This window comes from Ips typographus, linkage group LG6 (genome assembly GCF_016097725.1).
Source record: "Ips typographus isolate SLU linkage group LG6, UJ_Ityp_2.0, whole genome shotgun sequence".
NCBI lineage: Eukaryota > Metazoa > Arthropoda > Insecta > Coleoptera > Curculionidae > Ips > Ips typographus.
The window spans coordinates 6,226,137-6,238,436 of record NC_138427.1 but is presented as its reverse complement, the minus strand read 5'-3'; the positions used below and the strand labels follow the sequence as shown (position 1 = coordinate 6,238,436).

The 12,300-nt window shown below is 33.1% G+C and overlaps 1 protein-coding gene across 14 annotated transcripts in view; it reads right to left on the bottom strand.

Moving 5' to 3' along the window:
* Positions 1–12,300, bottom strand: part of LOC145730567 (uncharacterized protein CG43867) — a 90,533-nt gene that overhangs the window by 14,751 nt on the left and 63,482 nt on the right. For 12 of the 14 annotated variants that reach the window (XR_014178645.1, XM_081981821.1, XM_081981828.1 and 9 more), the window contains one exon: positions 6,584–6,646. Coding sequence is in view for 11 of the 14 variants with exons in the window: in XM_081981821.1 (XP_081837947.1) it covers positions 6,584–6,646 (63 nt within the window). In the remaining 3 variants the exon portion in view is untranslated. Of the gene's footprint in view, positions 1–275; positions 597–3,919; positions 4,054–6,583; positions 6,647–12,300 lie in introns of those variants that run through there. The other 2 variants (XM_081981835.1, XM_081981834.1) reach the window with 2 other exon arrangements.

Genomic DNA, 12,300 nt, shown 5'->3' with positions numbered 1-12,300 from the left:
TGCAGTACAATTTCAATAGAATTAGAAGTGTAGGGAGTAGATTACAGATAATAGGATTGGATCTATCGAAGCATGAATTAAAATACACGTTACACGATGGTGTTCTATAGAATTTTTGCGAATGGAACAAAGTCAAAAACATTTCATTGTAATATCTGGAAATAATTGAATTTTCAATCAGATTAGGAGCAAATTCAGTGCTGAACTTGAGGTTACTTTCTCTTAATTATTGGTTACAAACAATAAATTGTAAACTAAATTGGAGTTATGCTTACCAACTTCAGCCATTTTGACCAATTTTACAATCACTTATTCTCGCGAGAGTTGTTCTGAGATAATAAGGCGATTACGACGAGATGCACTCTTTAAAACTAAACGAAGGCACTTATTTACGAGGCTGGCACGCGGTTTGTTTGAAACACGAGTACGATCGTGAAACTGGGGTTATATTCGACGCCGGTTTTCGGTGGGAGCGTCCCGACGGCGGCGTCGTTTGGCCGTTTGTCACAAAACTTCCCCGAGAGAACCCCAAACTCGGGGCCGGTCATCGCCTCCACACTCGATCGGATTGTTTTGTTTGTGTACGTTATGACTATGACTGTATGTGTGCAACGCGCGTAACACTGTCTTTCAATTCATATTTGCGCCAGCGGTAGACTTATATACAGGGTGTTGAGCCAGAAAGGTTTTAAACGAGAATCAATCATCAATTCTGCACGTAGCCCTAGAAGATATAAATTTTTTATATTCTTAATTCTGTCAGATCTGTATAAAATAGATTAGATGTCTATATTTTACTCATATCTACTTCAAAATACTAGATGAACATAATAATAATTACAATTTTACACAAAAGGCTGCCATTCACAGTTAGTGTGCTTTCTTGGTGCCCGGAAGTAGAGTACATTCAACAGTTCACACTGTCATAATAATTGTCACTCACAACAGTCCAAAACGATTATTATTACACTTTATATTGCAGTTTTAAGTGTACTACCACGCATTTCTTCAAGAAATATACGATTTTCAATCTATTTCTAAGTACAGTTCTGGAGGAATTTAATGAATTAAATGCTGATAGAGTGTTGAGTTTACGATTTGAATGGAAACATTTAGCATAATTCAACTTGAAAAACGCTTAACTAACCAAACCTAACACCTTATTACCATGTACGATGCAGTTTTTTAAAGGAGAATTTCTAAAGCTTCTTGTATATTGTGTGTAATAGAACACATCGGTTCATGTTGGGCGGACAGGGAGAGAAAGAGCAAAAACAGAAACGATTATCATCGCCCAAATTTTGAATAAGAGAAACGAAACGAAGAACAAGCAATTGATCAAATATTGCAAGATAATCAATTATATTTACTAGGGTATATGGACTATAATTAAGTGATAAGTGATAACCAGAGAAAAACTTGTAGAAAAAGAATGTCTGGATAATGAACAGTGCTGCTAAGATATGAAGACACTTGTCATGATTTGCAGTACAAAAAGTGTAGAATTCAACGATCATCTGAGATTTTCCACAAACTGAAGAGTTTTGAACCGTATTTTTTTGCATGCATTTAGTGTAGGTATTTTTCCTCATATAACTTAATCATATGAGTGTGTTTTAAAACTAGTTCAGTTCGTAATCATTCAGACTTTAGCACCAAATGAGAAGATATTGCAGCGATTTGGCACTGTAGTGGTACAGTTTTGACCACTTTTTTATTCAGTTAATCACACTGTCATGAGTTTTTTTAAAATATTTTAGACTGGTTTCAATCCACCTAAGATCAAAAGTCTACAAACCTTTGGCGGAAACTGTAACCCCCAAACTCCAATATCGGGGCCCTGTATTATGTGTATCTGGGACAAAAACCTCTGGGAGTGTTTAAGCAAAAGGGGCTGACTGTTTCATTTGCAGTGAGTTGGTGAAATAATTAATACTGGGGTTCGACTCTGATGTATATGAACGTTTTTGTGATTACTTTTTTTCGATATGTGCATTCATGTTGGTATCTCTCTACAAAAGAAGAGAAATGGTTTTTAAAGCTCACGCACAACAAAAGATTTTTATTTATGAGCACACTGGTAGATTAGTAGATATGTCAGTCAAGCAGAACCTACAGTAATGTCACTAAATTATTTTCAATTTTCCTCCAACACAACTCCTTTCAACAAAAAATTTAATAAAGCAAAAGATCCGATTTGTAATCAATTTCAGAAAATCTCATTAATTTAAGTGCTACAATTTTCAATAATATTGACAGAGTGACAAATAATACTTTACTACCATCAAGATCATTTCTACTTTTCGGAATTATATTCACGCTTCAAATGAGAAAGAGGAGTTCGATAATACTCTTCTTGAGTGCTATATTAAAAAGTCTGAAGTGGAAGAAGCATGACGAACGAAAAAGTCATACTTACACTGGCACCGGGCCAAAACGCAAAAGGTCCTTAACATGACTTCTAATAACACGAAAGGGTGCAGTCTCTCTATTTCTGGCATCAGAATTTCTGGAAAATTGATTGCCTTGTCACCTTGCTGTTTGCTCGAGTCTAGTTTTTTAATCTTTTAATAAGTGCGCCAGTGAATGACTTATTCCTCTCTTTGTCTTTTTCTGTAAGTTAAAACTGAAGAGTTTTTGCTTTAACGTTTCCTTTTTATACTGAAATGAGTCAGTAAATTTTATTTTATTTTTTAACGAATGCCAAATAGATTATTTCAAATTTGGAAGATGGTCAAGAAGTTTTGTTTGTAACTAAGCAAAACGACAAATCTTTATAAAAACGTAATGTATGCAGTCACCTACTGTCGTTGTTACTTACTTTTCAATGTTGTCAAATACTATACAGGGTGTCTCTGAAAGTTAAAGAACCCCAGCTAACAGCGCTCTGTCGCAGTTAGCTGGGGTCAAAATAAAGCGATTTAGCCATATTTGCCTTAATCCAAAAGTTACTTCTGGAGACGGTTTCAGACTGAGATTAACGTACATTTAGTAGTTCAAACGCATTTTTCTCAAAAATGGTATACCTTTTCTAAGCAGAAATAACAGGCAAATACGCCTTTATACTTAAGAGTGATTTACCGTTACGTAAAATTATTATTTTTTACAGAAAAAATTAACAATACTCAAAATATAACTGATTCTGTTTTACTTTACTGAATTAACGTTAATTTAAGTAACAAAAGAATTGGAAACGTTTTACATGTAACATTTGCGATTTTTTTCCTATTAAAATGTTATTTCAGAAAAAAAAAACACCTTGTATAGGTACTAAAATAAAATTTGAAAATCTAATTTTGGATACAATTTTATAACAAACTATAAATTATCTAACGCTCTGAGCACGAGGTATTTATACGTAATATGACAATATTTTAACAAAGTTTGTCATTCAAAAATTCAAATCACTCTGTTAGAGCCTGATATATGATTTTTAATGATTTTAAAGTGTTTTACATTGCCACTGATGTATTCTTGACTGTATTAAATAACAAACTAACATTTTATCTAAAAGTATAATAAAATCATAATTTGCATTAAACTATAATGAAAATTTTTCAAAACCATAACGGATGCTTAGTTTATGTCCATTATTTTAACAAATGTGTGTAACTTTCCTCAAATTTGGTAAGTTTTAAAATGAAATGTATAAATTTAAGCCTAAGCAAACAACGACTTGTTTGAGTACTAAAATTGAATTTTCCATATATAACAGCAAAAAGCGGTTTGCATGCATTGCAAATTTATGACGTTATTAAAAAGCCTTTGTTTGTACAAGCGAGAGCATGTTTGAAACATTACAATCAAAACAGATGTAACAACACTTGATTCGCTTTTACGACCCTATTCCAGGTCGGAAGCTCATGTCATCGCCAATCCGGGAGCACCAGAAAGCTGGTAAAAACTAGCGTAAACTTACATTTTCGACAACTCCATTCCACCGAAGAAAGGCAACTATTTTGAGAACAAACAAACGGAAAAAACTAAACTGCACAAAACAAAAACCGATCGCGATTTTCTGTTTTTCTGTCAGCTGAACGCCGCCATTGCCGACAGTCGCTGTCTCGACGAAAAATAATCAATAAAAGTGCGATAGCGAAAGTTAGAACGGTTACCAAGCAACCACCCTCGAATCGGCTTCATCCCTCGCGATGCTCTGTACGTAACACGTTTCGTGGGGAATAGGCTTAAAAGGGGTGGTTTTTTTCTGCATGTGTTCATGAGGGTTCGAATTAGAGTGACCGTTTTTTTTTTATCTTAGTCATTATGATTGCGGAAGTAAAAGTCGAACGTTTCACCCTAAACAAAAAAAGGGAGTAGCACCCTGATTATTTCATATACGTTCAAAAGCGGAAAGTTCAAACGGATTTTCGAGAAAAGAGCGTATACCGAGTTGTCCGAACGGTGTGAGTTACATAAAGTCAGAATTTTCAAAAATGTTCAGTTTTATAGCGGAATAAGTAAATATTAAAACAAATAAGAGAAATGATCTTGATCTGTCTCCTTCTTTCCTGTGTTGTTTCTATATGATGTCGTAATTAGAGACAAAAAAACTTGTCACTTTGTGTTGTGAAAAGTTTCTGACAAATATTGTATTTTTGGGAAAACCACTGTTATGTAAATACTAAACCTCTAAGTCAGCGTAGTGGACTCTTTTCCTAAAATATACATGGTGATCCAGTTTTAAGTGTCAATAATTCACCATTTGACAGATAATCAAAAAATAAGTTGACTTGCATTATGTCATTTTTCTGAAAAACGTTTCCTAAGGAAGATACAGTCCTCCAAATTTCAATTTAAAAAATCGTTTTATAGTTTAAAACTGAACATTCAAGGCTTGTAAAAGTCCAAATTTGTACTGAATAGTCTAAAAACTTGCTTTTTACTACTAGGAATGCCATCTTGGTTGAGTGTCTGAAACTGGCATTCAAGAACTAAAAAAAGTCCGAAAATCAAGACAAAGATTGTATTGTGCATAAAACTCATTTTTTACTACTAAAAATAATATAAAAGTTGACTTTTAATGCTAGAACTGACTTTACTAGGACTAAAGAGAGTCCAAAAGTATATTTTCAAGACTTTAATTGGTGTACAACTCAATTTTCTGGACTGGACAACAAGTCTAGAAGTAAATTAAATTTTCGGACTATTTTATTTCTAAAAATTAGTTCTCAAGACTATTATTGTAGCATTTGGTACCAAAATTTTTTACTTTTATTACTGAAGATACTTGACTTTTGGAAATAGTCTTAAACTCGATTTTTCAGTCTTAAAAAGCATTAAAAACTTGATTTCTTAGAGATGCTACAATTTATTGCACCTATGAGTGTAGAAGTCAATTTAATAGTGAAGAAGCTTGAAATAACATTTTCATGACTATGGTCAGTGGACACACTGGCTTTTAGACCTGATAAGTCAAAAACTTTGTAAAGATAGTCTTGAAACTCGATTTGAGGCACTGAAAACAGCCATAAAACACTAAAAACAGTCTAGTTTATTAAGAAATACCTGAATTTTTAGCACTGAGGTGTCTAGAAGTCGATTTAATAGTGACAAAGCTTGGAATGCCATTTTAAGTCTATGAAGAATGTAAAAATTGTTTTTTAAGTCAGTGTCAATAACTTGGTGAAGATAGTCTTGAAACTCGATTTTCCAAGCTGAAAGCAGTTTTGAAGAACTAAAAATAGTCAGAGCAAAGTAAAAAGCACGAAAAGTTCGTTTTCAAGACAATTTTCATGAATCTAATGTCAATGTCCTGCATCTAAGACTAAAATATTGAAATTTGTCTTAAAATTATGAAAACTTACTTCAAATGCAAATTTTAAGCTTCTGATGTCACTTTTCATTAGTTCAGTCACATTTTGGGGTTCAAGTCAATTTTTAAGGTTTAAATGTATGAATTTGTAGTAACAAATTCTTGAAAAAGTAGTTTTTATGTCTACAAGTCAATTTTTAGTATCAAAGTCTCTCGATTTGCATGAAAACTGGTTACAAACACAATTTTTAAGCTTCTGAAATTTTTATCTTTTTGCTGTTGTTTTATTTATTTAATGTTCTCTGAAGACGGTAGCAAAATTATCACCAAAACTTTAAACGGGTTTCAAGACAGTCTATGTTGGAAGTTTTGTATTACGACGGTTAAGTTAATGTTGTTCGCAATAAAACTGGGTAAACTTAACCAAACAGAAAAATGAAATTACTGAAACTGACTTACATTCTAATTTGAACCAGATAACTAAATATTACAAAAAACTTTCAGCTTTAGGAGATTGATAGTTATCATAATTATATTGTTATGAGATTTGAATTTCCGTGTGATTCTTCTACTCTGAATTTCTCTCCTGAATGTATTAATTTGAAAATAAAATGATGAAATTGGGGTAAACTTAGTGTCATTATCTTAGTCCACTTTTGACTATAACGTTATGATGTTTCTCTTTATAAGTCACTTCCAGTTAACAGACGTAAAAAAATCTTAACTGTCAAACAGAAGGAAGCTTTTCTGAGATATATTGACTTTATCGATATTCAATATTTTTGGTGGAAAATGTATGATATTCTTAAAATACATAAAATATCTCACCTTATCTTCCGCTTCTTCCGCACGTCCCTCAGCTTCCAATACTCTCTGTTCCAATTCGGAAAGCTGTAATAAAAATAAAAATATATTAGAACTTTACGACTCACTAATGCATCTCATACAGGATGGGATTTTGATTTCACCATCACCCATAAAATATTGGAAAAGTCATAAAAATGGGGACGAAAACCTTCACCTACATGTTAAGAGGAAGGGAAACCCCACAAAAAACCACCGCGTTTATTACCCAACTCGCGTCAAGGAATCTGAAGCTAGATACTTCAATAATCTGTTTAAATTAGGCGACAGCCGTTAACTGTACCCTAAATGAACATAAATTTAACCATATGAAAAGGATTTTATCATTTCATTAAGGAAAATGACTGTCATGAGACAGCTATTTAATTAAGCGAAACCAACAAGAAATCGGCTCCAAGACAAAATCCGCCTAAACCGCTAAGCTCAGCTCAGGACTAAGCATTTATTAAGATTAAATGAAGATTACCATTTTCGCAAACACCTCTTTTATGAACTGATTTTCTCGGAAGCAATTTGAGTCTATAAAACTTTAATCACGTCCGTACAATTGAAAATTCATCAGATTTTTATTCTTCCAGACTTAATTAAATTCTGATGTATTATTATAAAGTTTTAAAACAACTTACAGAGAGAGAAGGATGTGAGAAAATCGATATTACACCCCTTAAATGATACACATCCCTTAAAATGTACACAATCTGCCCTCTGACTGGGAGAGGGTAAACTAAAAGCTTACAAGAAGGAAGTGAAGATGGCGCTTTATTGACTACTTAAAGACAAATATTATTTATTACTTCTTAAACAAACATTTGTAATTTTCTAGTTCATTTACTAGATTAATGTGGTTTTATTATACTAAAAAAGAGTTACAAAAATTAGATTTTATGATCAACTTGACTTTTTTTTTTTGATGATTGTGACTTGAATATAGAGATATCAAGTTAAACTATTGGTCACCACTACTGTTGTACTAAGGCTGGTTCTGCTGATTTTGCAGTAGTATGCAGATGACACAGCTCTCTAAGTACAAATAACGAAATTTTAGAGTAAAATAATTGAAGAAATATGCTACAGGCTTGAGCTTAAATTAGGAATTTTACTCAAAACATTACTGTTCTAAAATATGAGAAACTCAAAGCTATCAAAGGTAATGTAATACTTTTTTAGAATTTTATCTTTTTAACTTTTCAATTTTCTTCAAGGTATAACCAATAACAGAAAATGTTGAGAAAAAATTTACAAGCAATAATCATTCTCATTGCTTCACCATTCAATTTTAAGATAATTCAGACCAGAAATGTACGATAAATGATCTAAACGATTACGTGGCAAATTTTTTGGTCGGCTCTATCGCTCCGTGGAAATCTAGTCATACAACTCTTGACCCCTTTACAAAAAGAACAAAATGACTTTTCGGAGGAAGTTGTCCGATTTTGGATGGATCGTCCATTTATCGCTCGTCCTTTTGGTGTGTAGAGGAACTGACTGCAATGCGCTCGTTTTTTTGCATAGTTGCTAAAGTCTTTAAATTAGTATTTTCAACAAACTTGTGCAACATCAGTTTTTGTTCTTTGTTAATATACCACGTCCAATTGTTCCTCTTAATCTGATTTATTATACTCATTTACAAAGTTGAGCTCAAGCTTTATATGTTGTTGAGGAAATAGAAAGCAGGAAATATCCATATCATAATTATAGTATACAAAAAAATTGTTCAGTATAGGGCTATTTACTGATAGTTATCGGTATCCTGGACTTATTTTGTACGATTAGTTGTGATATGAGATCTCTTCCATGAATATTAACTATTTAGGTTTTAGTTTACCAAATTGACTTTGTTTGTGTTATATACCCTTATACCAGTTTGTAAACAAAAGATGCTCCAGTGGCTTTCAAAAAGTAGCAATAGATTTATACACTAAAGTCCTTTTCCTGAAATCGAATACATCACTTGAACTGACTATAAACGGATAAGTCCATTTAGGAAGCATAATAGATTTGTGTATCCTTCGTAAATCGTTTCGTCCTTAAATGCACCACAACGACCGTTTGCATTTTATTTGTATGCTCTAGACTAGATGCACCCTCGGGTCGCTGTATACATTTAGTTTTAAGACATCTGCAAATGTATGTTACCTCTCAAGACCGATATAAATCAGCGAAAACGGTTCGCGCTAGATTGCACGCACCATATATCGCAGATTTCCGCTTACTGTACCGAATTCACCATAAATACGAACAAGACCTCACAAAAGGCTTGTGCAAATAAATTCCGAATGGATTTGGGGAGTATTGTTCAGGGGGATGTTTCCATTGTGCGACGATTTATTACCACGGACTCGTCTTAATTAAATACAAAATGTGAAACTTTGTTGGTTTACGGTAACTTGGTTTAAAGTGGAAAACATGGGGTTCGATGCTAAAGTGTTAAAATGTATTTCCATTGTATTACAGTTTGGTTGTCTATACATACTTTATTAAAAGTACTGTTGTTCTTTCAATCTGAATTAAATAATTTAATAATAATTTGAACAGTCGGTAATTTTTCAATGTTTAACTTCATCACTCCTCTTATGTAATAGCATCATCTGAGAGTACTGCCACGTTTCTGGGATGATACTTTTCAGTTGTTATTAAAAATGCTCTGTTAATGGTTTAATCTTTAGAAACTATGTTAGACTAATACATCTTCTGTTTGTTGTGATGTGTTTTACAAACAACATCTCATAATCATTTCTTTACTAATTAGATTTGTCAAAACAAGAAATGAGCACAATTAACTCTGAGGGTTAAAGTATTTTCCTAGCTTTATTACTTTACTGAGGATTCACCCGTTGTTTTACTAAACAAAAAGGGCAAAGAGAGACTCTCTGGCCAGCTTGTGAAATGGGTACGTTGAACTGACAGCGCTTAACGCTTGCATAAACCGCTATCAATTAAGCTGATGCTTTGAGAGCCGGCGGTTTCATCCTCTTCCAACTAATTACTGTAAATGTTGGCAACGCAACGTCGATAAACTCGAAATCACAACTCGAATATGATAAAGCCCATGTCCCTAAGTGATTTAGAGCGGCGATTCGAACGTGTTTGATCACTCGTTACTTCCATTGATATCATTAAAAAGCCTGGAACAGGAACGGATCCAATCGACTCTCCTGCAGGCTGCAATCGTAAAACTCGAATCATATTTTCCAAAGACGCTGAAGGGTCCATTATATTTGATTTGAACCGGCAAGATGTTCCACCAAGGCCATTGTTTACGTTTAGTGGAAAAGCCCTGCCGGAAATCTAGACGCTTAAAAGTAATAATAAATCAAACGGAATGGGTGCAGTAGATTCAGCCAAATATATTATATTATACCCTTCTGTGTCTTGACCGAAAAGGAACTTTGCCAAAAAATATGAGCGGTATATATTACAGGACCGATCGAATATGTTTTTTTGAATAAGGGTAGAAATAACCAAGTTTGAACCTGAATTTGACATTCCCTAAAATAAGGTTCCATTTCATTCCTAAAGCTAGAATATTCTGACCACAAAATTTGTCCTTTTTTCTCTCTTAAAATAGTTAAATTAGTTTAACCTTTAACTGATTTGGTGACAGACGATCTTTTCAAAAACTGTTAACATCACGTAGAAGTGATCTAATAAGATAGATATTAGATACCTCATATTATCAAATATCATTACTTTTGGAATACCATTAACACTTTTATAGTTAGCCCTTAAGTAACAACAGGACCTAGGAGACCCTTTTTTTGGTCCTTTGAAAAGTCTTTGTTCCTTATTTGTTGTCGATTTAATATTACTTTAAACACAGCTTTAAGTGTGAACTTTGATAACTCTTGGTTCCCAAGTTACCTCATAAAAGAAGGGTTAAGACGTGAATAAAAAGCTGTTGAGAAGAGTATAAAATTATTATTCGTGAAACAAAGTAGAATGTCTTCGTCGGTCCCAATCCTGTAAAAAGAATTTTAAATGCAGTTTTTAAAATAACAAATTTAGTTTTACTATCCTATCTTGGTTGGTATTGTTGTGGCTAAATCTCTTTGTGACAAGATACATCAATTTTTGTGACTGTAAAAAAATCACAAAACAAAAAAAAACATTTAAACTATTGAGAACTATCAAGGAAGATTTGAGCATTTTTGCTCAGTATACGAAATCTAGACCAATTTTTTACGAAAGGAGCAGAACAGTGCTTTTCTATTATCGTCATGGCACAGGCGAGGTCAGAATACACCAGGGGGTGGCTTATATCTCGTACGTGCCGAGAAATTTAAGGCATTTTGATTGCTAAACAAGCGCAACACGTGGTCTTGCATTATTTGTCTATTCCGGGGTTCATTCCTGTTTTTTTTTTCGTCAACCGAACCTATAAATCATCATAATTGAATTTGTCGACTACAAATATTAGTCAAGTTGTGTTTGTGTCGGGGGAAAACAATTCTATTAATGACCTAAGTAAACTTGATCATATCACCAGCTCATCAAATGTGTGTGTCTATTAAAGTAGTGAATGAAATTCTTGAGCCAGAAACACGTATTGTGACAAAAGTTTTAGTTGTATTCTTGTCTCTTGCCAGGGCTTAAGTGGACCCAAACGAGCTATTAGAATGTCAAAGCACTGTGTTGAAGTAAAACACGCGGGACACATGCTCGACATTTTGTCGTTACATCAAAAAATATCAAGATGTTGTGCAACACTGAATTAATCTAAAATAACTTTAGGATATGCATAGTAACTTCTAATTAATAAATATACGAGTGATACAAAGATAAGCGAAAGCTGTAATGAAAATGTGTCTTAATAGTTAAGATTTCGTAGTGTTGTAATGATTATAGTATTGACCATGTTGAGAATACCATCAATCAAAAGCTGTAATGGTAGATTATTCAGTTTGACAAATCAGTTATTAACACACTATTTACTTATTCATAACGTTCAGATTATAGGTCTGAAAATGGCGTAAATCGAATTGTAAGTAGTATGATAATGACTTGTTCTGTTCTAAACTTACACCACAATGAAAAATATTAAATTATCGGGAATGATAGAGACCCAAGATTTTCTTAAAACGTCAAGTTAATGCTTTTTTGGTCATGTTTAGCATTCATAATTCAGTATTTCAGTGAAATCTACAAAAATGTTCAACCCCCAGTTCAGGTGTGAGACATTGTACTCAGACTCGTGTACATTTGTTTTGTCAATATGGTGATAATTCTGTAAAAAAGATTTTAATAAAAAGAATACTGTGAATCAACAAACTCTGAAAATACTATTTTAAATTGGTTAATAATCGAATATACTAAACTTTGTGAAAGTTTGCTGAACTATAAAATAATTAAGAGAAATATTTACAACGGCATTTGCTAATTGAAACTCACTTCCAACAAATATTTACCTATTAAAGTTAGCTTAAATAAGCAGTGTAAATTTACCTATAGAACAAAGTTGAAAACCAAATTAACAACATTACCTTAAACTTACGTACCTACATTATGCAGATGAGATGAGTTTCACAGATCATAGAGACATTGTCCACGTTAAGTTGCTTGTTAATCCACAAAGTTCTAAATTGCATGCTAGCAATTTGCTGTGGGAATAGGACACAAGTTTAATTATGCCCTAAAACCGAGTCTACTGTAAATACCTTGAGATCCAATAAGCCTCGAAGGGC